The sequence below is a fragment of the Chlorocebus sabaeus genome, chromosome 1, assembly GCF_047675955.1.
Source record: "Chlorocebus sabaeus isolate Y175 chromosome 1, mChlSab1.0.hap1, whole genome shotgun sequence".
Lineage (NCBI taxonomy): Eukaryota > Metazoa > Chordata > Mammalia > Primates > Cercopithecidae > Chlorocebus > Chlorocebus sabaeus.
In genome coordinates, this window is record NC_132904.1 from 46372092 (window position 1) to 46398596 (window position 26505).

General features: G+C 42.2%; 1 protein-coding gene across 1 annotated transcript in view; it reads right to left on the reverse strand.

The window, feature by feature from the left end:
* LDHC (lactate dehydrogenase C) overlaps window positions 1-25979 on the reverse strand; it is a 50671-nt gene extending 24692 nt beyond the window's left edge. Inside the window, exons 1-4 of the mRNA XM_073017838.1 lie at window positions 22186-25979; window positions 21751-21885; window positions 18725-18842; window positions 4196-4369 (exon numbers count right to left, since the gene is read on the reverse strand). Coding sequence (XP_072873939.1) covers window positions 4196-4369; window positions 18725-18842; window positions 21751-21876 — 418 coding nt within the window. The 5' untranslated portion in view covers window positions 21877-21885; window positions 22186-25979. The remainder of the gene's footprint in view (window positions 1-4195; window positions 4370-18724; window positions 18843-21750; window positions 21886-22185) is intronic.
* Window positions 25980-26505: the final 526 nt, after the last annotated feature.

Consider the following 26505-nt stretch of genomic DNA (forward strand, 5'->3'; position numbering starts at 1 on the left):
CTACTGGATAAGCATTGGGTCAAAAATGAAATCAAGACAGAAGTTAAAAATTCTTCTGACTGAATGACAGTAATGATACAACCTATCAAAACCACTGGGATACAGCTAAGGTGATGCTAAGAGGAAAGCGTATAGCCCTAAGTGCCTACATCAAAAAGTCTGAAAGCCCATAAACAGACAATCTAAGGTCACACCTCAAGGAACTAGAGACACAGGAACAAACCAAACCCAAACCCAGCAGAAGAAAGGAAATAACCAAGATCAGAGCAGAACTAAATGAAATTGAAACAAAAAAATACAAAACATAAATGAAACAAATAGCTGGTTATTTGAAAAGATAAATAAAATTGATAGACTATTAGCAAGATTAACCAAGAAAAGAAGAGAGCAGGCCGGGTGCAGTGGCTCACACCTTAATCCCAGCACTTCGGGAGGCAAGACAGGTGGATCACCTGAGGTCAGGAGTTCCAGACAAGCTTGGCCAATGTGATGAAACCCCATCTCTACTGAAAATAAAAAAATTAGCTGGGCATGGTGGCAGATACCTGTAATCCCAGCTACTCGGGAGGCTGAGGTGGGAGAATCACTTGAACCTGGGAGGCACAGGTTGCACTGAGCCGAAATTGCGCCCTTACACTCCAGCCTGGGTGAAAGAGCAAAACTCCGTTTCAAAAAAAAGAAGAGCAAATCCAAATAACCTCATTAAGAAATGAAACAGGAGATATTACAGCTGACACCACTGATCATTCAAGGCTACTATGTACACTTTTGCGCACATAAACTAGAAAACCTAGAAGAGATGGATAAATTCCTGGAAATATACAACCTTCCTGGCTTAAATCAGGAATAATTAGATACCCTGAATAGACCAATAACAAGCAGCGAGAATGAAATGGTAATTAAAAATTACCAACAAAAAGAAGTCCAGGACCAGATAGATTCACAGCAGAATTCTACCAGACATTCATTCTACCAGAAGAATTGGTACCAATCCTTTTGACACTATTCCACAGGACAGAGAAACAAGGAACCTTCCCTAATTCATTCTATCACCAGTATCACCCTAATACCAAAACCAGGGAGGGACACAATCAAAAAAGAAAACTACAGACCGATATCCTCCATGAACATAGATGTTAAAATCCTTAACAAAATACTAGCTAACCGAATCCAACAACATGTCAAAAAGATAATCCACCATGATCAAGTGGGTTTCCTACCAGGGATGCAGAGATGGTTCAACATACACAAGTCAATAAATGTGATATACTACATAAACAGAATTAAAATCAAAAATCACATGATCATCTCAATAGATGCAGAAAAACCATTCAGCAAAATCCAGCATCCCTTCATGATTAAAACCCTCAGCAAAATCAGCATACAAGGGACATACCTTAATGGAATAAAAGCCATCTATGGGCCGGGCATGGTGGCTCGCACCTGTAATTCCAGCACTTTGGGAGGCCGAGGCGGGTGGATCACCTGAGGTCAGGAGTTCAAGACCAGCCAGGCCAATATGGTGAAACTTTGTCTCTACTAAAAATACAAAAAACAGCTGAGTGTGGTAATGTGCACCTGTGGTCCAGCTACTTGGGAGGCTGAGACAGGAGAATTGCTTGAACCCAGGAGGTAGAGGTTGCAGTGAGCCGAGATCACGCCAGACTCCATCTCAAAAAAAAAAAAGCCATATATGGCAATCCCACAGCCAATATAATACTGAATGGGAGAAAAGTTGAAAATATTCCCTCTGAGAACAGGAACAAGACAAGGATGCCCACTCTCACCACTCTTCTTCAACATACTACTTACTGGAAGTCCTAGCCAGAGCAATCAGACAAGAGAAAGAAATAAAGGACATCCAAATTGGTAAAGTGGAAGTCAAACTATCCCTGTTTGCTGACGATATGATCATTTACCTTGAAAACCCTAGCTGGGCGCGGTGGCTCATGCCTGTAATCCCAGTACTTTGGGAGACCAAGACAGGCAGATCACCTGAGGTCAGGAGTTTGAGACCAGCCTGGCCAACATGGTGTAACCTCGTCTTTACTAAAAATACAAATACAAAAACTAGCCAGGCGTGGTGGTGTGCACCTGAAGTCCCAGCAAAATGGGAGGCTGAACAGGACAATCACTTGAACCTGCAACAGGGAGGTTGTGGTGAGCCAAGGTCATGCCACTGCACTCCAGCCTGGGAGACACAGAAAGACTCCATCTCAAAAACAAAAAACAAAACAAAACAAACACACACACACACACAAACACACACAATGATACTGGATTGGCTAAAATTTATTTTATTTTATTTTATTTATTTATTTTTATTTTTATTTTTTGAGACAGAGTTTCACTCTTGTTGCCCAGGCTGGAGTGCAATGGTACCATCTCGACTCACCACAACTTCCACCTCCCAGGTTCAAGTGATTTTCCTGCCTCAGCCTCTTGAGTAGCTGGAATTACAGGCATGCACCACCACACACCTGGCTAATTTTGTATTTTTAATAGAGATGGGGTTTCTATATGTTGGTCAGGCTGGTCTCAAACTCCCGACCTCAAGCGATCCACCACCTCAGCCTCCCAAAGTGCTGGGATTATAGGCGTAAGCCACCGCACCCGCCTTATTCATTTATTTATTTATTTAGAGACAGAGTCTGGCTCTCGTCACCCAGGCTGGACTGCACTGGCGTGATCTCAGCTCACTGCAACCTCCACCTCCAGGGTTCCAGTGATTCTCCTGCCTCAGCTTCCCAAGTAGCTGAGATTAAAGGGGGCTGCCACCATGCCCAGCTAATTTTTGTATTTTTAGTAGAGATGGGGTTTCACTATGTTGGCCAGGCTAGTCTTGAACTCCTGACCTCAAGTAATCCACCTGCCTTAGGCTCCAAAAGTGTTGCTGGTATTACAGGTGTGAGCCACCATGCCTGGCCTGGATTGGCTAAAATTTAAAACTTTTTTTTTTCTTTTTTGGTTGTTTGTTTCTGTTTGTGTTTGTTTGTTTGTTTTGAGACAAGGTCTCACTCTGCCACTCAGGGTGGAGTGCAGTGGCACAACCACAGCTCACTGCAGCCTAGACCTCTCAGGCTTATGCAATCTTCATACCCAGCTTTTTAACTTTATTTTATGTACAGACAAGGTCTCCCTATGTTGCCCACACTGGTCTCAAACTCCTAGGTTCAAGCGATCCTTCTGCTTCAGCCTCCCAAAGTGCTAGGATTATAGGCATGAGCCACAATGCCCAACCGGTTTGGTAATATCTGGTGGAGTTAAACATATACCTGCGATATAACCTACCTATGTTACTCCCAGGTATTTACCCAAGAGAAACAAAGACATATGACCACACAAATACTTACACACAAATTATGATATTAGTTTCATTCATAAGAGTCCAAAACTGGAAATAACCTCAATATGTTTCAACAGATGAATAAACAAAAAACACATGAATAAAATAGCAATTTAAATGTATAAATAATGGCTGGGTGCAGTGGCTCACATCTGTAATCCCAGCACTTTGGGAGGCCAAGGCGAGTAGACTGCCTGAGCTTAGGAGTTCCAGACCAGCCTGGACAAAATGGTGAAACCCCACTTCTACCAAAAATACAAAAATTAGCTGGGTGTGGTGGGACATGCCTGCGGTCCCAGCTACTGCGGAGCCTGAGGTGGGAGGATCAATTGAGCCTGGGAGGCAGAGGTTACACTGAGCCAAGATTATACCACTGCACTCCCACCTGGGGGACAGAGTGAGACTCCATCTCAAAAAAAAAAAAAAAAAAAAAAAAAGAAAAATGTATAAACAAAAGAATACTTTGGCACTAAAAAAGGAACAACATGATACACTCAATAATATGGATGAATTCCAAAATAATTATGCTGGGTGAAAGAAGTCAGGTAGAAAAAATTACATTCAGCATGATTCCATTCATATAAAATTCCAGAAAATGGGGCCAGGGCAGAATGAGAGATGAACTGCAAAGAGGCACAAGAAAACTTTCAGAGGTAACTGAAATGTTTTGTATCCTGATCATGGTGGTAGTTTCATGAGTGATTACTTTTATCAAAACTCATTGCATTATATACTTTAAATGAGTGCAATTTATTGTACATAAATGTTACCTCAGTGAAGTTGATTCTTTTAAAGGAATGGTATGGAAAGATCATCCTTATGCAATAGAATGTAAGACAGAAGACTCACCTGGATTTGAAACAACAAGAATTTTACAATCAGGACTATAATGGACTATGGCAGGAATTATTGATTTCATGATAGTCACATTACGTTGGACCAGGTCAAGGCGAGTTTCTCCCTCCTGCTGCCTTGCACCTGCTGTGACAATAACTATTCTGGAGTTTGCAGATACACGGTAATCTAAAAAGGAAACAAAATACTATATGTGGATCAAGATTACCATAACCACTGTGCCTTAACTCCTTAAAACTCTATTGTATATTCTTAGTACTATATTAAAGTATCCATGTATCTTTATGTCTGGCATTTTGGAGATGAACAGACTTTTCTAACCTGTATAATCTGAAGGAAGCCTTGTCACTGTGACTTGCCAACTTTCACATAGCTACCTCAAAAAATTGTATAACAATAGAAACTAACACCCCCTTTTGCCCAAATTCCCATGTGTTATGAAGGCCCAAGGCAATGAAAGTCAGCTCTCTGCCTTCTTAGAAACACCAAAATGAGGCCGGGCATGGTGGCTCACGCCTGTAATCCAGAATTTTGAGAGGCCAAGGCAGGCAGGTTACGAGGTTAAGAGATCAAGACCATCTTGGCCAACATGGTAAAATCCTGTCTCTACTAAAAATACAAAAATTAGCTGGGCGTGCAGCACATGCCTATAGTCCCCGCTACTTGGGAGGCTGAGGCAGGAGAATCACTTGAACCTGGGAGGCGGAGGTTGCAGTCAGCCAAGATCACGCCACTGCACTCCAGCCTGGCAAGACTCCGTCTCAAAAAAAAAAAAAAAAAAGAAAGACCAAAATGAATGAAGACTTAGAACTCTGAGAATTTATGTGTCTGTTTCAGGAGTCTAAGAGTGAAAATGTATTTACTTCTAATATTGTAAGGGACTGGGTTTCAATCACAAACAAGTTCTTGACCCACACAAAAAAATAAACTATGTACTAAATGACCAGTTGTTTCACCTGTTGAATACAATGTCACTACTATGTAGCACTTACTAACTCATACTGGACTTTTTTTTTTTTCTGAGATAGGATCTCACTCCATTGCCCAGACTGGAGTGCAGTGGTGCCATCTCAGCTCACTGCAACGTCTGCCTCTCAGGTTCGATTCTCCCACATCAGCCTCCTGAGTAGCTGGCACTACAGGCACACACCATCACACACAGCTAAATTTTGTATTTTTGGGGAGAGATGGGGTTTCACCATGTTGGCCAGGCTTGTCTCGAACTCCTGACCTCAACTGATCCACCTACCTCGGCCTCCCAAAGTGCTGTGATTATAGGCATGAGCCACCACATGTGGCCTCATACTGGAGTTTTTAAAAAAGCACTATATAGCTGAAAGTTATGTACCATATGGACGTAAAAAATTACTTAAAATATCCTCTATATCTATCTCATCTCAACTTTTCATGTTCTTTTAGAAAATGAAATCTAATAGCTGGGCGTGGTGGCTCACAACTGTAATTCTAACACTTTGGGAAGCTGAGGTGGGCGGATCACTTGAGGTCAGGAGTGCAAGACCAGCCTGACCAACACGTCTCTACTAAAAATACAAAAATTAGCCAGGCATGGTGGCACGCACCTATAATCCCAGCTATTCAGGAGGCTGAGGCAGGAGAACTGCTTGAACCCGGGAGGCAGAGGTTACAGTGAGCAAGATTGCACAGAGCGAGACTCTGTCTCCAAAGAAAAAAAAAATTAGCTTAGCATGGTGGTGGGCACCTGTAATCCCACCTAATCGGCTGGGGGTGGGGAGGGCAGCTGAGGCAGGAGAATGGCTTGAACCCAGGAGGTGGAGGTGGCAGTGAGCCCAGATCGTGCCACTGCACTCCACCCTGTGTGACAGAGTGAGACTCTGTCTCAAAAAAAAAAAAAAAAAAAAAAAAAAGAAATAAAGAAAAGAAAATGAAATCTACTTAATTTTTAAAACATTACATCTTCATTTATGGTGATTCTTGTATCTTTCTAATCCAAAAGAGAAGATAACTTATGAAATATGAACACTGTTGTTTTTCCTGCCCCAGTAAAGATTTTAACTAGAAAGGCAAATTTAGAAAGATGGCATTTCTGGCCAGGCACAGTGGCTCACACCTGTAATCCCAGCACTTTGGGAGGCCAAGATGGGTGGATCACTTGAGGTCAGGAGTTCAAAACCAGCCTAGCCAACATGGTAAAACCCTGTCTCTACTAAACATACAAAAATTAGCCAGGTGTGATGGCACGTGTGGTAAGCCCAGTTACTCAGGAGGCTAAAGCAGGAAAAACACTTGAACCCGGGAGGTGGAGGTTGCAGTGAGCCGAGATTGTGCCACTGCACTCCAGCCTGAGTGACGGAGCAAGACTCCATCTCAAAAAAAAAAAAAAAAAAAATCTGGCTCCAAATAATCTTACTAGCTTTATGTCTTATTTTTATGTCAGATTTTCCAGGTGCCCTAGTCCTGTTAATGCCATCATTTCTTTACTTGTTATTTTTCTTTGTAAATATAACCACAAAGAGACCATAAACTACAGTGGTCTGGAGCAAAAGCTCTGAGGTCTAACTGCTTGTATTCCCCAACTTTGCCACTTACTAGCTGTGTAACCATGGACAATTACTTTGCCAACCCCTCTAACTCTCACTTCCTTATCTACAAGGTCAAGCTAATAGCGTTTTTTTGTTTGCTTGTTTTTGTTTTTGTTTTCCTGAGGTGGAATCTTGCTCTGTCACCCAGGCTGGAGTGCAGTGGTACGATCTCAGCTCACTGCAACCTCCTCTTCCCAAGTTCAAGCAATTCCCTGCCTCAGCCTCCCAAGTAGCTGGGATTACAGGCGCCCACCACCACACCCGGCTAATTTTTGTATTTTTAGTAGAGACGGGGTTTCACCATCTTGGCCAGGCTGGTCTTATACTCCTGACCTCATGATCTACCCGCCTCAGCTCCCAAAGTGCTGGGATTACAGGCATGAGCTACCACGCCTGGCCGCTAGTAGCCTTTTAAAAAATATGGTTCTTAAGAAGATAACTCAGTGAGTTAATATACATTAAGTACTCAACAGGGTGTATTAAATGTTCAATAAATGTTAGCAATTAATATTATTATTAGTCAAGTACTTCTTCAAATACCAATTCCTCTGCTAGATATCCCCAAGCATTTATCATATCATTCAAAAATGACATGTGGTTATATTTTGAAAGAAAAATATACAACAGATAAGGAAATGATGGCATTAACAGGATCGGGGCACCTGGAAAATGTGACATAAAAATAAGACATAAAGCCATCATATCATTCATTATTTATCATATTCATAAATACCACTTTCTTCACAGATTTGTTTATAGCACTTACTGCCTATAATTATCAAAAAGTCCTTATAAGAGCATATGTTATCTTCCCATGGTTATGTCTTATTTAAACCTCTAACTTAATCATAAGCACCATAATATTAATAATAGGTTCTGATTTCACATTACTCCCTTCTTTCCATAAATATAAATATCTTTCTTTTTCTTTTTTTTTTTTGTTTTGAGACAGAGTCTTGTTCTGTTGCCCAGGCTGGAGTGGAATGGCGTGATCGTGGCTCACTGCAACCTACACCTTCCCAGTTCAAGTGATTCTCCTGCCTCAGCCTCCTAAGTATCTGGGATTACAGGGACCCACCACCACGCCCAGCTAATTTTTGTACCTTTAGTAGAAACAGTGTTTTGCCATGTTGGCCAGGTTGGTCTTGAACTCCTGACCTCAGGTGACCCACGTGCCTCGGGCTCCCAAAGTGCTGGGATTACAGGCGTGAGCCATCATGCCTGGCCCATAAATATCTTAGCACCTTCTATGTTCCAGGCACCTGGACTCATTGTACATATGAGATAATTTAAAATATCTGTGGAGCTGGGCATAGTAGTCCTAGCTACACAGGAAGCCAGAGCAAGAGGGTCACTTGAACCCAGGAGTTAGAGGCTGCAGTGCACTGTGATTGTGCCCATGAACAGCCATCTCTTAAACTAAACATTTTTTTAAAAAATTGTGGATAATCAACAATGTTCCATCATTGCTCTTCCCCATTCGACTTCACAAAATGTATTTTCAAAATGTTCTATTGTGAAATATTTCATATAGAACATATAAGAAATATACATTCAATTTATAAAACATTAAACAACTCTGTTAAAACCACACAAAAGGCCAAGCACGGTGGCTCACGCCTGTAATCCCAGCTACTGGGGAGGCTGAGGCACAAGAATCACTTGAACCTGGGAGGCGGAGATTGCAGTGAGCTGAGATCGTGGGTACCAGGCACTTCAGCCTGGGTAACAGGGCAAGACCTAGTCTCTAAAATATAGTAATTTTTTAATGAAAAAAATTAAAAATATTAAACAACTCTGCCAAAACCACACAGTAAACACCTAGTTCACATTTGTCCTCCGGAGACAGAGGTGGGAGGACTGCTTGAACCCAGGAATTCAAGAGTTTGAGGTTGTGGTGAGCTATGATCACACCCCTGAACTCCAGCCTGGGCAACAGAGCAAGACCCTGTTAAAAACAAAACAAAACAAAACAAAACAAAAAAATCCCCAAATTTATAAAACATTGTCAACACCTTGGAAGCCCTTGCATGCCTCTAATAGATTATATCTATCAACCATTCTTGTGGCTGGCAAAAAAATCACAACATCACTTTTTAAAAAGTTTTACTACCTATGCATGTTTAAATTACATATTAATTGTTTTGTTTTGTTTTGTTTTGAGATGACTCTATCACCCAGGTACAGTGCCATGATCTCAGCTCACGGAAACTTCCGCCTCCCAGGTTTAAGCGATTCTCCTGCCTCAGTCTCCTGAGTAGCTGGGATTACAGGCACGTGCCACCACAACCAGCTAATTTTTGTATTTTTAGTAGAGACAGGGTTTTGCCATGTTGGCCAGGCTGGTCGCGAACTCCTGACCTCAAGTGATCTGCCCACCTCGGCCTCCCAAAGTGCTATATTACAGGCATGAGCCACCACACCCGGCATTACATAGTAAATTTTACCTGTTTTTGAATCATAAGGCATGTATTCCCTTAACTAAATATTATGTATCTGATATTTATCCATGTTAATGTGTGTCCCTGTAGTTCCTTCACTTTCACTGCTGTGCAGTATTACACTGCATAATATACACAACTTAGTACTGGGATTCATTGACTTGTTTACAGTTTGGGGCTACTACAAAGTAAACCACAATACATTCTTGTGCATGTATCCCAGTGCACATGTGCGTAAGTTTTCTTGGGAGTATACTTAAAAGCGTAATTTCCGGGTTGTGGGATATGTTCATGTTCAACTTCACCAGGTAATGACAAACTTGCGGGTTTTCTTTTTTTCTTTTTTTTTTTTTTTTTGTCTGAGATGGAGTTTCGCTCTGTTGCCCAGGCTGGAGTGCAGTGCTATGATCTAGGCTCACTGCAACCTCTACCTCCTGGGTTCAAGCAATTCTCCTGCCTCAGCCTCCTGAGTAGCTGGGATTACAGGCGCGCACCACCACGCCTGGCTAATTTTTGTATTTTTAGTACAGACGGGGTTTCACCAGGTTGGTCAGGATGGTCTCAAACTCCTGACCTTGTGATCTGCCCACCTTGGCCGCCCAAAGTGCTGGGATTACAGGCGTGAACCACTGCACCCGGCCAAACTTGTTTCTTTCATTGGTTTTACTATACTCCTACACGCTGTGTATGACAGCACTTACTGTTCTACATCCTCATAAACAGTATCACACTTTTACCAATCTAGTGGGTGGATGGCATAATGATATGGTTTTTACTTTCCTGTGCTTGGTTACTGAGTTTTTTCCCCTGTATTTATAAGCCACTTGAGTGTCTTCTTTTGTAAATTATTGAAGCCTTTTCTGATTTTTCTATTGAGCTGTACATATTTTTCTTAAACATTATATTAATACAAGTATTTTTATTCTGAACACTATTCCTTTGTTAGATGTTAACACTGCAAATATCTTCTCTCAGTTTATGGCTTGTCTCTTCGCTCTTTTACATCATATTTTTGTGAACACTCTTAACTTTGTATTCTTTATTGATTATGCTTTTTGTGTCTTTGTGTTTAAATCAGTCCCTACCTTCAGGTCATAATATTCTACGTTATCTTCTAAAGAGAAACTTTAAAGTTTCGCTTTTCACATTTCAGTCTTTAACCAACCTGGATTTGATTTTTGTGTGTGGTATCAGGTAGGGTGTGTGTGTGTGGTACCAGTTTATTTTTTCCATAATGATAACTACTGCCATTAGAACAATTTTAAAGGTCCATAAATTTTCTATTTATCTAGAAAATTATCAGTGTTACATAACAATCTTTTATATTGTCTCCTGATTAAGTCTCTGCACATAAGTGCTTTATAATCTTGAATCAGCTTGGAATGTCCAATAATAACGAAACCTGCGGGGTTTTGACTAGGATTGCATATAATCAATATGGGAAGAATGGATAGCTTACAATATTGAGACTTCTGTGAACAAGGAATATCCCTTCATTTATTTATTTTACTGTCGAGGAGCTGGGACTACAGGTGTGTGCCAATACGCCCGGCTAATTTTTTGTATTTTCAGCAGAGACAGGGTTTCACCATGTTGGCCAGGCAGGTCTCGAACTCTTGACCTTAAGGGATCCGCTTGACTCTGCCTCACAAAGTGCTGGGATTACAGGCGTGAGCTACTGCACCCAGCCTCCCCTCATTTATTTAGATAATATATTCTTTCAGGCTTTTGTTTGTTTGTTTTTGGTTTTGATTTTTTTTTTTTTTGAGACATGTCACCCAGGCTGGAGTGCAATGGTGCAACCTCAGTTCACTGTGACTTCTACCTCCCAGGCTCAAGCCAACCTTCCACCTTAGCGTCTCGAGTAGCTGGGACTCAGGCATACATCACCATGCTCAGCTAATTTTTGTATTTTTGGTAAAGACAGGGTTTCACCATGTTTCCCAGACTGGTCTTAAACTCCTCCACTAAAGCAATACTCCCACCTTGGATTCCCAAAGTGCTAGGATTACAGGTACCACATGGGTCCCAGCCTGACATTTAACATCTTCTAATGAGGTGGTATGTTTTCTGCACAAAAGCTCTTATTCCAGGTATTTCCTATTTTGATGATATTGTAAATAATAGCTTTACACTTCATTTGCCTGGTTTTGACATACAGAAATACAATGGATTTTTTTTTTTTTTTTTTTTTTTGAGATGGAGTCTCGCTCTGTCGCCCAGGCTGGAGTGCACTGCCACAGTCTTGGCTCACTGCAACTTCCACCTCCCGAGTTCAAGCGGTTCTCCTACCTCAGCCTACCAAGTAGCTGGGATTACAGGTGTGCACCACTACGCCTGGCTAATTTTTGTATTTTTAGTAGAGACGGGGTTTCGCCATGTTGCCCAGGCTGGTCTCGAACTCCTGGCCTTAAGTGATCCACCACCTCAGCCTCCCAGAGTGCTGGGATTACAGGCGTGGGCCACCGTGCCCGGCCTCAATTTCTGATTACTAACTTTGTCTGTCATCCTTGCTAAACTTTTAGTTTTATATGCTGTCCTCCTCTTATAATTATTTTCTATCTTCTTAATTCATTCGGTATGTTTATCTAATATTACTTCTTCCTCTTTACTAATTTTTTTGTTTTTTCGGATCAGAGTCTCACTCCATAGCTCAGGCTGTAGTGTAGTGTCAGCAATCTTGGCTCAATGCAACCTCTACCTCCCGGGTTCAAGTAATTCTCCTGCCTCAGCCTCCTGAGTAGCTGGGATTACGGGCATGCATCACCACATGCAGCTAATTTTTCTAGTTTTAGTACAGACGGGGTTTCACCATGTTGGTCAGACTGGTCTTGAACTCTTGACCTCAAATGATTCACCTGCGTTGGCCTCCCAAAGTGCTGAGATTACAGGCATGAGCCACTATGTCCAGACCCCTTTACGAATTTAAAAGTTTCTGTTCTTTTGTTAGTTGTCATGGAAGTTAGACCATGTCATCTATAATCCCAGCTGAGTGAGGCAGGAGGATCGTTTGGGCCCAGGAGTTTGAGACCAGCCTGGGCAACACAGCAAGATCCCGTCTCTTTGTGTTTTTTGTTTGTTTCGAGATGGAATTTCACTCTTGTCACCCAGGCTGGAGTGTAACAGCATGATCTCAGCTTACTGCAACCTCCGTCTCCTAGGTTAAAGTGATTCTCCTGCCTCAGGTTCCTGAGTAGCTGGGATTATAGGCATGCATCACCACACCTGGCTAATTTTTGTATTTTTAGTAGAGATGGGATTTCACCTGGTTGGCCAGGCTGGTCTCAAACTCCTGACCTCAAGTGATCTGCCTGCCTAGCCTTCCAAAGGATTACAGGCATGAGCCACCCCATCCGACCTAGACCTTACCTCTTTAAAAATTATTTAAAAATTTGAGGCCGGGCATGGTGGCTCACTCCTATAAGCCCAGCACTTTGGGAGGCTGAGGGAGGCAGATCAACTGAGGTCAGGAGTTAGAGACCAGCCTGGCCAACATGGTGAAACCCCATCTCTACTAAAACTACAAAAAATTAGCCAGGCTCAGTGGTGGGCACCTGTAATTCCAGCTACTTGAGAGGCTAAGGCAGGAGAATCACTTGGACCTGGGAGGCGGAGGGTGTAGTGAGCTGAGATCACACCACTGCACTCCAGCCTGGGTGACAGTGTGAGACTTTGTCTCAATAACATAACATAACATAACATAACATAACATAACATAACATAACATAACATAACATAACATAACATAACATAACATCATTATAGAAATTTGGAAAAAAAATTACAACATACATTTTTAACTTATCAAAATTCAGTTAATCACACTTCCTGCTTCTCTAATGACAAAGGAAACTTAGAACACTACTTCATTCATCACTATACCCCCTCACCCGTAGATTTATATGCTATATTTAAAATTTTTTTAATCCCCAAGACTACAGTTTTATACAATTGATGTTTATTTAGATTTGCCTTCATATTTACCATTTTCTCTGCCCTTCATTTTTTGTCTTGCATCACAGATCTTGTATGTGAGATCACTTTTCTTTTGCCTAAGAGATATACTTTTGTGTTTCCTTTAGGGAGGGTCTGACAGTAATTGTCTCAGTCTATTTCTGAAAATATCTTCATTCACTCTTCCTTTTTTTTCTTTTTTTTAAGAGACAAGATTTCACTATGCTGCCCAGGCTGGTCTCAAAGTGATCCTTCTGCCTCAGTCTGCTACCAGGCCCAGCTTTGTCCTTGTTCTTGAAAGATGTTTTTGCTGGGTAGATTCCAGATTGACACTTACTCCCTCCCTTAGCACATTAAAAATATCATTCCATTGTCTTCTGGTTTCACTGCTGCTATTGTCACACTCTCCCTTTTCTGTAGGTAATTTATCTTCTCTCTGACAATTTTTATGAACTCCTTTTTGCCTTTAGTGTTCTCTAATTTCACAAGAATATGTCCAGGCAGGGATACTGTATTTATTTATCTTGAGATTATTTGGCTTCTTAAATCTGTGGGTTGATATTTTTCAGTGGTCTTCAAAAATGCTCAATCATAATCTCTTCAAATGTGATGATTCTATCCACCATGTTATATTTTCCACTTCTTGTCTTCTGGGTAATTGCCTTAGATTTGCCACTTCTCTCTTCAAATGTGTCTAATCTATCATTATATCCATAGAGGAGGTGGAGGTGGTGGTGCTGGTGGTGGTGGTGGTTTTAAGACAGAGTCTTGCTTTGTTGCCCAGGCTGGAGTGTGGAGTGGTGACATCTCAGTTCATTGCAACCTCTGCCTCCAGGTTCAAGTGATTCTCTTGCCTCAGCCTCCTGAATAGCTGGGACTACAGGCATGCACCACCACACCCAGCTAATTTTTGTATTTTTAGTAGAGACAGGTTTTCACCATGTTGGCCAGGCTGATCTCCAACTCCTGACCTCAACCAATCCACCTGCCTCAGCTTCCCAAAGTGCTGGGATTACAGGACTGAGCCACCATGCCTGGCTCCATTGAGTTTTTATTTCACATTTATAAGTTATATTTTGTTATTTTTTAAATGTTTTTATAGTTTCCTGTCTCATGCTGATATGTTCAAGTTTGTCCTTTATTTTTTAAGTAGAATAATCATATTAATTTTATAATTTGTGTTTGATAATTTTTAAATCTATAGTGGCATGTCTCTGTTATGCTGGTTCTTGCTCATGCCTTTTCTTGCAGATTTAATTGTTTCTACTGTGAGATGTTCATTTTCTCTGGAAGTTTATTTGTGGAAGTTCCTTGAGGCCTGAAATAAAGTGAGTTTCCTCCAGATACCATCTGATTGCTTAAGGTTTTCTGGAACTCAAATAAGAGCCAGCTTGTGGTTCCAAATCCTTAGTAGGTATTTTCCCCCACTAAAGTGTCTAAGACATTCAATGTTACTTGCAGTCCCCAAAGGCAGGGAGAGAATAATTATTTGTAGATCATTGTTACATTAATGGCATAGTTCTGGCAATGGTAAACTACTGTTGGCAGGCAAGTGATATCTGGTCTACCACCTGTTTGGTAAATATAGTCTCACTGGAGCCACACCCACTTGCTTATGTATTATTGTCTGTGGCTTCCTTTTGCACTACAACAGCAGAGTAGGTATAATAGGAACTATGTAGCTGGAAAAGCCTGAAATATCTACTGTCTGACTCTTTCCAGAAAAAGTTTAGTAACCTCTGGCTTAGTCCACCAGGGTACCAGCTTTGTGGGGTGATCTCCCCAAATCAAGCTCTGTCTCTGGTCTCCTAAATTTTATGAGTCAGTGAATACCAAAATTGATGTCCACCATATTTGGCTAATGCTATTAGTGTAAAAAGAGCTATCACAGGGGCAGTGCTCTGCTTAACTCTCTGGTTTCCTCACTTCATTCAGTACCTGTTGTGAAAATGCTTTTTTGTTAAGATCATATTCTTTCTTAAGGATTCATTTTTTTATTTGATATTTTATGCAGGAGTATTCTCATTTACAGCAAAAGATTAATCCAGGTATTTTCCTGCCATATTATTAGAAATTGAAGGTTGAATATGTTTTCAAGAATTTTAAAATATGGCCAGGTGTGGTGGCTCATACCTGTAATCCCAGCACTTTGGGAGGCTGAGGTGGGTGGATCACTTGAAGTCAGGCATTCGAGACCTGGCCAACATGGTGAAACCCCGTCTCTACTAAAAATACAAAAATTAGCTGGGAATGGTGGTATGCACCTGTAATCCCAGCTACTTGGGAGGCTGAGGCAGGAGAATCTCTTGAACCTGGGAGGTGGAGATTACAGTGAGCAGAGATCACACCACTGCACTCCAGCCTGGGTGACAGAACAAGATTCTGTCTCAAAAAATAAAATAAAACAAAACAAAATAGTAATGCTCTTTTAATTTGACTCCATTTAACCAATCCACCAAATTAACTGATACAAAACATAATGATACCCCAGGCATACTAAACACTCTCAACTAGTAAACTACTATCTAGTATGTCTATGTACTTCTGCTCATTAGTTGCTACGTATCAAGAATTAGTCATATTTGTACCCAAATATATTTATGTAATTATATGTATTATTATTATTATATATAATTAAAGATATATAAGTCGCTGAATACCAGTGTGAAAGAAATGTTTGGTAAAGGTAAACACTACATTCAACAATGAGATTTGAAGCACAGGAAGATATGAATATACAGAATGTATCAACTGACTTGGTAGTGTTTTATTTCTTTTGCTGAGTGGTAGATGCACTGATGTTTGTTACATTATGATATATATTTTAGCAATAGGATCTTCCTTTGTGCCCAGGCTGGAGTGCAGTGGTACAACCATAGCTCACTGCAACCTTGAACTCAAGCAATCCTCCTGTGTCAGCCTTGCAAAGCTAGGGCTATAGGCACAATGGAGACAGGTCTCACTATGTTGCCTCTGGCTGATTTCAAACTCCTGGCCTCAAGAGACCCTCCTACATCAGCCTCCCAACATTACATTATTTTGAATCTCTTTTCTCTATCAAGTATTTCATAATTAATGTTAAAAATAATTGTTTCTATGAAAAGTAAGTTAATCCCTGGGACGACATTAAAGGCAAGTTGTTTAAAAATTGTCCTTCTAGGTTTGAAAAAGGGATAAAAATGGGCTGGGCGTGGTGGCTCACACCTGCAATTGCTTGAGCCTAGGAGTTTGAGACCAGCCTGAGCAACAGAGTGACACCCCATCTCTACAAATAGTAATTTTTAAAAAATTAGCCGGGTGTGGTGCCGTGCACCTATAGTCCCAGCTACCCAGGAGGATGAGGTGGGAGGATCACCTGAGCCTGGGAATTCGAGGCTGCAGTGAACCATGATTATGCCACTGCACTCCAGCCTGGTGAAACTGTTTCCAAAAATAAAATAAATAGTCATAAAATTTAGTAAGGTTTCATAACCAGACTGCTTCATGAACACTTTTAAATTTCTTGTAGTACTTTAAAGCAATCTAAATGATCATTATTGAAGTGCTTTCAGAAAGACACTGCCTGTTGTCCCAGGTACTTGCCAGGCTGAGGCAGGAGGACTACTTCAGTCCAGGAGTTCGAGATTGTAGTGTGCTAAGACCATGCCTATAAATTGCCACTCCAGGCCGGGTGCAGTGGCTCACACCTGTAATCACAGCACTCTGGGAGGCCAAGGCAGGCGGGTCACCTGAGGTCAGGAGTTCAAGACCAGCCTGGCCAACATGGTGAAACTCTGTCTCTGCTAAAAATACAAAAATTAGCCAGGCATGGTGGCGCACACCTATAGTCCCAGCTACTTGGGAGGCTGAGGCAGGAGAATCGTTTGAATCTGGGAAGTGGAGGTTGTGGTGAGCTGAGGTTGCGGCAAGCTGCAGTTGTGATGAGCTGAGATTGTACCACAGCACTCCAGCCTGGGCAACGGATCAAGACTCTGTCTCAAAAACAAATAAATAAATAAATGATTAGTCACTCCAGTCTGGGCAACATGGAGAGGACAGGAAAGGAAAGGAAGGAGGGCTGGGGAGGGGAGGGGAGTGGAGAGGAGAGGATCAGAGGGGCAAAGGGGAAGAGGAGGAAAGGAGGAATGAAATGAAGGGAGAAGGGAAAGGGGGAAGGAAAGGGAAAGGGAAAGAAAAAAGGAAGGGAAGGGGAAGATGGAAGGGAACGGGGGAAGGGATGGGAAGGCATTGCAAAACTCTAATCAGCTGAGCCGTATTCAAAGGACTTGCCCTACAATCGGAAAATCAGTAAATGAACTTACATCTATCTACATGTGTATGTTTTGGGTCAATATAAAATGTTTATCATAGCTCTTTCTAAGAAGCATGTTTAAATTAGGTAACTGCCTTCAATCTTGATCATGTTAGATAAGAGGGCTTCTAGTAGACAGTATCACATTACCAAAGAGTGCACCATATACTTTAGTGTATGAGAAAATAATTATGTTTCCTAATTATCTGAGGCTTCTTAGTTGGTCAACAGATGATAATGCCAGTGAGGCCAAGTTCTAAATTTCTTATGTTCTATGGCCTCATGCTATGCCTTGAAACTTGGTTCACTATAAACACAGAAAGAAAATTAAAGAATATGGATAAATGTATTAATAAATATTACAAAAACTCTTCAAGATTGTATATTCTTGAGAGAATATATAAGACAAGCTTAAAAGCATTTATACATCAGTTATGTAAAAAAAAACTTAGAAAACCTACACAAAGTTATTAATAGAAGAGATTCAATTTTTCTTTATACTTTTTTACTGTTTTCCAAATATGCTCCAATTATACTGAAATGTTCTTTTTAAAAAAATTAAATTTTTAAATTATATATGGCCCGGCTGGGCACAGTAGCTCATACCTATAATTCCAGCACTTTGGAAGGTTGAGGCAGGTGGATCACCCGAAGTCAGGAGTTCGAGTCCAGCCTGGCCAACATATAGTGAAACCCCATCTCTACTAAAAATACAAAAATCAGCCAGGTGTGCTGGCGCATGCCTGTAATCCCAGCTACCCGGGAGAATGAGGCAAGAAAATTGCTTGAACCCGCGCAACGGAGGTTGCAGTGAGCTGAGATAGTGCCACTACACTCCAGCCTGGGCGACAGAGCGAGACTCCATCTCAAAATAAGTAAATAAATAAAAATAAACTATATGGCCCAATCACCTGAGGTCAGGAGTTCAAGACCAGCCTGGCCAACATGGCGAAACCCCGTCTCTACTAAAAATACAAAAATCAGCCAGGCGTGGTGGCACATGCCTGTAATCCCAGCTACACGGGAGACTGAGGCAGGGGAATCACTTGAAGCTGGAAGGTGGAAGTTGCAGTGAGCCGAGATCGCACCACTGCACTCCAATCTGAGCGACAGAGTGAGACTCTCTCAAAAAACAAAAAAAATTAATTAACTAAATTAAATTATATGGCCCAATGGCATGGTGCTATTTTTAATTTTATATGTATTGATATCAGTTTGGTAAAATTTATTACTTTTTAAAAAGGTTTGAAAATAACTTTATAAAACTAAAATTAACCTTTTCCAGAGGTAATCTTTGAAGTACTAAAGAAAAGACTGCCATGCTGAAGATCCATCATTTCTCCCTTCAGCTTGTCCGATGCGACATCAACAAGGGCAAGTTCATCAGCCAAATCCTAAAACACATGAAAGTTCTGAATAAAATGTTCCTACTTAAGTTTTAGCAGAAGAAGAAGAATTTTCATGTGGCTACTTGATAATTAAAGGACTCTCATATTTTAATAGGGAAAAATGATATAAAAACAGTTTTTCAATGAGCCTGGGTGACTGAAAGTCAAGGTAAGTAAACGTTAGGATGTAGCAAAAATTATTGTTTGACTTCACATAATTGTCAGAACTTTTCAGAGTTGGGTTTTTTTTTATTTTTTCATTCAGATAACAATTTGAAACCAAGGAAAATAAAATTATTTCAAAGGCTTTTATTATATTTAGCTTTTATTTTTGTGTTTTTTGTTTTGTTTTGTTTGAGATGGAGTCTCTCACTCTGTTATCCAGGCTGGAGTACAGTGGCACAATCTCGGGCACTGCAACCTCCATCTCCCAGGTTCAAGCGATTGTCGTGCTTCAGCCTCCTGAGTAGCTGGGATTACAGGTGCCTGCCACCACGTCCGGCTAAGTTTTGTATTTTTAGTAGAGAGAGGGTTTCACCATATTGGTCAGGCTGGTCTCAAACTCCTGACCTCAAGTGATCTGCCCACCTCAGCCTCACAAAGTCCTGGGATTACAGGCCTGAGCCACTGTGCCTGGCCAGGATTTTTTTTGTTTTGTTTTGTTTTTTGAGACGGAGTCTTGCTCTGTAGCCCGGGCTGGAGTGCAGTGGCCGGATCTCAGCTCACTGCAAGCTCCGCCTCCCGGGTTCACGCCATTCTCCTGCCTCAGCCTCCCGAGTAGCTGGGACTACAGGTGCCCGCCACCTCACCCGGCTAGCTTTTTGGATTTTTAGTAGAGACGGGGTTTCACCGTGTTAGCCAGGATGGTCTCGATCTCCTGACCTCGTGATCCGCCCGTCTCGGCCTCCCAAAGTGCTGGGATTACAGGCTTGAGCCACCGCACCCGGCCGCCAGGATTTTATTATATTTAACCTTAAGCCTAATTTCTGAGTTGGCTGTAGCTGCTTTTAGTATGCGTTGTTATGGCCCAAACAGGAAGGTAACCACCTCTGATGAACACTTATTGTTTTCATCTGTCTAGCGTCCCTTTTTCTGGTAATAGAATTCCTCTTTTCCATGGGAACCCATTCCATGTGTTTCAGTGCAGTACAACTAACATCGGTCTTTCAAGCTTGGGGTAGATGGGCATAAAACCAGACCTAGCCAATTGTTCCATCCTTTCCTTCTGGTCACAGAAATCAGTTCATAAGTGGACATATGGCCCAGGTATGAGAAACAAGCATGTCTATGAAGTTTGAAATGGAAGATGGAAGATTACATCTCACTTTTCTTTGGAATCATAAGCTCTAAGAATAACACACAAATCTAAGAACATTAGTAAGGACTGTAGAGTTGGAGAAAAAACAAGAATCTAAGACAAACTGTACAGCCATCTTTACTATCACATAGAAAGACTCCAAGAATTAAGCCAACAGAGAAAATCTAAACCAAGATATGCAAAGACTATGTCTTGATATGTCTGAACTTCAGAATCCAGTAGTACCTGAAGCTAGTTTTGCCCTATTTCCAGTTACATGAACAATACATTGTCTTTTTCTGCTTATCCTAATTTAAATTGGGTTTTTGTCACATGCGACAGAGTAAGAACTATATAGGAGTGTATTCATTCAGATTTCAGTGGCCAGATTCCAAAGGCGTAAGGGAAAGAGGTAAAAGTCCCTGGCCGGGCGCAGTGGCTCGCACCTGTAATCCCAGCACTTTGGGAGGCCAAGGCGGGTGGATCACCTGAGGTAGGGTGTTCGAGATCAGCCTGGCCAATGTGGGGAAACCCCATCTCTACTAAAAATACAAATATCAGCCGGGTGTGGTCGCGGGCGCCTGTAATCCCAGCTATTTGGGAGGCTGAGTAACGAGAATCGCTTGAACCCGGGAGGCAGATGTTATAGTGAGCCGAGATCATGCCACTGCACTCCTAACTGGGCGACAAGAGCGAGACTCCATCTCAAAAAAAAAAAAAAGTCCCTACTACGGGCAGGTGCCGGGGCTCATGCCTGTAATCCCAGCACTTTGCGAGGCCAAGGTAGGTAGATCACAAGGTCAGGAGATTGAGACCATCCTGGCTAACATAGTGAAACCCTGTCTCTACTAAAAATAGAAAAAATTAGCCAGGCATGGTAGAGGGAGCCTATAATTCCAGCTCCTTGGGAGGCTGAGGCAGCGAATTGCTTGAACCAGGGAAGCAGAAGTTGCAGTGAGCAGAGATTGTGCCACTGCACTCCAACCTGGCAACAGAGCAAGACTCTGTCTCAAAAAAAAAAAAAAAAAAAAAAAAAAAAAAAAAAAAAAGATGGGAACAATAAACACTGGGGACCCCAAAAGCAAAGAGGGAGGAGGGCATAAGGGTTTAAAAAAATACCTATTGGCAGCCAGGTGTGGTGGCTCATGCCTGTAATCCCAGTACTTTGGGAGACCAAGGCAGATCACTTGAGGTCAGGAGTTCGAAACCAGCCTGGCCAACGTGGTGAAACCCCATCTCTACTAAAAATACAAAAAATTAGCCAAGCCTGGTGGTGCAAACCTGTGGCCCCAGCTACTCAAGAGGCTGAGGCAGGAGAATCGCTTGAGCCCGGGAGGTGGAGGTTGCAGTGGGCCAAGATCCCACCACTGCACTCCAGCCTGGGCAACGCACAAATCCTGTCTCAGAAAAAGAAAAAGAAAAGTCAGAAAAAGAAAGGAAAAGAGGTAGTTTAAAAAAAACAAAAAACGGAAAAGAGAGAGAGAGAGGGAAAAGTCAGGGGACACATAATTGCTTTCAAGGGATTAACCTGGCAACCCTGAATACATCGACATATACAAGCCTCTGAAGTGCTTACTTGATTTTGATTTTCAGCCACACGACGGTCTTCTCACTCACCTTCAGTAAGATACTAACAGCACAGGCCATGCCTACAGCACCAGTTCCAACAATAGTAATTTTACACTGGGAGTTTTTATCATCCTCAATTAGCTTCTCAATTAGCTGCTCCTTGACAGTTGACATTTGGAGAACCTGATAGGGATAATGCAATTTCATTGGATTAACCACACTGAACATCTAAAGAACCACCTCTTAAGTTTGCAGAATGTTGGAGCCCGGGATAGGGGGAAGCCAAGGAAATAATTTCCCGGTCAAACGGTGCGGGGAGGGTAAAGCAAGGCCCAGTTTACCAGGCAATGGGAGGGCTTGGGCACGAGCCGGCTTTTGGATTTCTCCCTGCCCCCAGCCACCACTTTCACCCCAGGATCACACGCTCACAAATGGTTTGCTTGGCGCTATCAGTACAGATGACCCAAAAGGGCAAAGCACCACCTTTGAAGGAAGGCACAGAAGTAACAACAGAAAAATACACCAACGACAGTTGAGGCTCGAAGCCGGGCGACGGTTACCCTCCCTGGGTCTTGAGACACGCACGTTCCCACGCACGGCTCTTGTGCGTCAGCACGCAAGCTCCGCCCCCCGCCGACCCAGGCGCAGGCCTACGGTTGTCTTCCCTGCCCTGGAGAGCTGAGTGGGTGGCAGAGGTTCAGACCACCGAAATGTTGGTGCGAAGAATTCTAGACTGGCCCAAAGAGTGTGCAAGACGGGGATATCCATGTATTATTTGCAGGATTTTAAAAAATTATTAACTTCTGTAACTTCAGGACTGAGTGCTGAAATAGAATTTCTCTTGAGAGAACAGAGGGTAGTAATGAAATGCAAAGATGCGAAGGATCCTTTCAATTTACAGCAAGAAATTGTTAATATTTATAACTCATGGCCGGGCGCGGTGACTCACACCTGTAATCCCAGCACTTTGGGAGGCCGACGCAGGTGGATCACCTGAGGTCATGAGTTTGAGACCAGCCTGGCCAACATGGCAAAACTCTGTCTCTACTAAAAATATAAAGTTATCCGGGCACGGGTGGCACATGCCTGTAGTCCCAGCTACTCGGGAGGCTGAGGCAGGAGAATCGCTTGAACCCAGGAGGCAGAGGTTGCAGTGAGCCAAGATCGTGCCACTGCACTCCAGACTGGGCAACGAGAGAAACTCCATATATATATCTCTCTCTCACAGAAGGGGACACAACCTCCTCCATCTTTTGTCGAGTATTGCATTTGAACCTTTTTCAAAATCCAAAATATAATTTATTTTTCTTATAATAGCCTGTAGTGTTGTTATTGTTGTTGTTTTTGAGTCAGAGTCTTACTCCGTCGCCCAGGCTGGAGTACAGAGGCGCAATCTCAGTTCACTGCAACCTCCGCCATCTAGGTTCAAGCAATTCTCCTGCCTCAGCCTCCCGAGTAGCTGGGACTACAGGCATGCACCACCACGTCCAGCCAATTTTTGTATTTTTAGTAGAGATGGGGTTTCACCGTGTTAGTCAGGATGGTCTCCAACTCTTGACCTTGTGATCCGCCCTCCCAAAGTGCTGGGATTACAGGTGTGAACCACCGTGCCCAGTCAGTATTTGTTTTGAATATGGTTCAGATTATACAATAACTCTGCTTTAAACCCTTCAGTGGCTTTCCATTACACGTAGAGTAACCCACTTTTACCACAACCTAGATCTTCAAGATTTGGCCTCCTACCCCCACCTCTGATATCATGTCAGGACACTCAATACACTCCCTTCCAACTAGGCTTTGGACAGTTTTTTTGGATCAGGACTTTTTGCTGTTCTTTAAACCAAGAAAGCTCTTTCCCTAGCCCTTCTCAAGGTTAATTCCTCATTTTCAGCTTTGCACATACATGCTCTGGCTTTCCTTGACAAATATCAACTACTATCATTTCCTGTATATCTCTCTCATGGCACTTTTCTCAACCAACAACTAGCCTGAAGCTAGAGGCCACCTATAGCGGACAGGAGCAGCAACCACTTGGTCCTGTACCTCCACAGCAACCTCATTTATTCCCAGACTGAGAGGGAGATTGCTGGCCTGGATGGAATGGAAATTTAAGCTCTACACCTGCCTCAGGCTCCTGGCGGCCAAGGAAGGTATCAGCTTGGTAGTGGCCAAATTGATGCTAGGTCACTAGAACTGGCTCTTCATCCATGCCTGCCCAAATACTCCAAACTTACTTAACATTTCGCTTACTTGATTGCAGTAACTTTAGGAGAACCAAAATTTGTCTTTATTTATTCTTGCACATTGCAATATTTACCAAAGTATAGTAGGTACTCACTAAAGAATTTTGAGACCAGACATGGTGGCTCACACCTGCAAAGCCAGCACAGCACTTTGGGAGGCCGAGGCACAAGGAGCACTTCAGCCCAGGAGTTCAAGACCAGCCTGGGCAACATAGGGAGACCCCCATCTCTTCTCTAAAAAATAAAAATAATTTTTTTTTTTTTTTTTGAGACAGAGTCTCGCACACTCAACCAGGCTGGAATGCAGTGGCGCGATCTCGGTTTACTGCAAGCTCCACCTCTGGGTTCATGCCATTCTCCTGCCTCAGCCTCCCAGGTAGCTGGGACTACGGGCGCCCACCACCACGCCCGGCTAATTTTTTCTATTTTTAGTAGAGACGGGGTTTCACCGTGTTATCCAGGATGGTCTCGATCTCCTGACCTTGTGATCTGCCTGCCTCAGCCTCCCAAAGTGCTGGGATTACAGGCATGAGCCACTGCACCCAGCCAAAATAAAAAAAAAAATTTAAAGAATTTTTAAAGAACATGGCTTTGAAGTACTGAGTTTTATTTTGGCAACATGGTCTTTAGTGGGGAAAAAAAAATGGAAGTAGAACCATGTTCTGAGTGTCACATTTGCTTCTACACTAACTGGCAACTTCTGTGAGATGGGGATAAGGCCTGCTTAATTTAGTTCCCAAGGTTACTAAGGAAAAAAAAAAAATCAAGGCTCCTTGCAGAGTTGGCCTACTTCATGCCTGGGGTAGGAAAGTACAAAGTGAACCTAGAACATTTATTTTGCCCATAAGCAAGGAAGTTTTACAAGACTGCATTTGAAAATTCATGAAAGATTAATAGGATCAATTTCACTGAAGCATTATTTTTCAGTCATGTTGGTATTGGCTAATTTATTGTATCAAATAATATAAAATTAATGTAAATTTAAAAAATTTTAAAGACTGAAGGTGACTCAGTTTACAAAAGGCTACAGGATTAAGTACAGGCTTCTTTATGTGCTAATCAAAAAAAAATTTTTTTTTTGAGACAGGGTCTCACTCTGTTACCCAGGCTGGAGTACAGTGGCGGGATCTTGGCTCACTGCAACCTCTGCCTCCTGGGCTCAAAGGATCCTCCCACCTCAGCCTCCCATGCAGCTAGGACTACAGGCGCCCGCCACCATGCCTGGCTAATTTTTTTTTTTTTTGTAGACAGGCTTTTGCCATGTTGCCCAGACTGGTCTCAAACTCCTGGGTTCAAGCAATCCACCCACCTTGGCTTCCTAAAGTGCTGGGATTACAAGCCACAGCACCCAGCCTATATTCTAAGATTAGATACTGGTGATGATTGCCAACTATATGAATACACTAAAAATCCACAGTATGATACACTTTATAGCTGTGTCCAACCCTTTGAATGTGAGGACTCTTTAGGTGTTGGCGGGTATCAAGATTATGAACTTTTTTTTTAGCTCATCAGCTACCATTAGTGTTAATGTATTTCTTTAATTTTTATTGAGACGGAGTCTTGCTCTGTTGCCCAGGCCTGAGAGCAGTGGTGCCATCTTGGCTCACTGCAATCTCTGCCTCCCAGGTTCAAGCGATCCTCTCACCTCAGCCTCTTGTGCTTCAGCTTCCCAAGTAGCTGGGATTACAAGTACAGGCCACCATGCCTGGCTAATTTTTCTATTTTTAGTAGAGATGGGGTATCATCATGTTGGCCATGCTGGTCTTGAACTCCTGGCGTCAAGTGATCCACCCACCTCGGCCTCCCCAAGTGCTAGGATTATAGGTGAGCCATCACACCTGGCACGTGTTAGTGTATTTAATGTGTGGCTCAAGACAATTCTTCCAATGTGGCTCAGGGAAAGCAAAAGGTTGGACAACCATGCCCTAAGATAATTCCTTCTCTTAACTAGTTCTCAGGAAACAATCTTTGGAAAAAGATCTTGGAGTTGGGAATGACAATAATGTTGTTCAGTTAACCTTTACAAGTATGGTTTTCAGGCCTGTATAAGGGTCACAGTTATATTTTCAGAAAAATGTACAGAAAACATTCGTAGACAACCACGAAGGGTACTTTTTTTTTTTTTTTTAACAGATGTGGTTTTGCTGTGTTGGCCAGGCTGGTCCCTAACTCCTGGCCTCAAGTGATCAGCCCACCTGGGCTTCCCAAAGTGCTGGGATTATAGGCATGAGCCATCACACCTGGCCTTAAAATTGTTTTTAATTGTTACCAGCTTCCAGAGGGCAAAAGATCTCAAAAATCTGTGTTCCCTATAGTGACAAACTACCATTGCTTCTATTCAGTTGGCAAATAAATTTTACATTCACATATAGAATGTTACTTTCCAATTATGATTAGCATTATCAAATATATAATACTTTGGGACTTATTATAATGGAAGTGGTACCAGTACAACTCAGTTGACTATTACATCCTCTGCTAAAAGTCAATATCCCTTTTAGAAAAAATTGTTGCAGGGTTGCCCAAGAATAGCCTAACATTTCCAAATTAATATAAT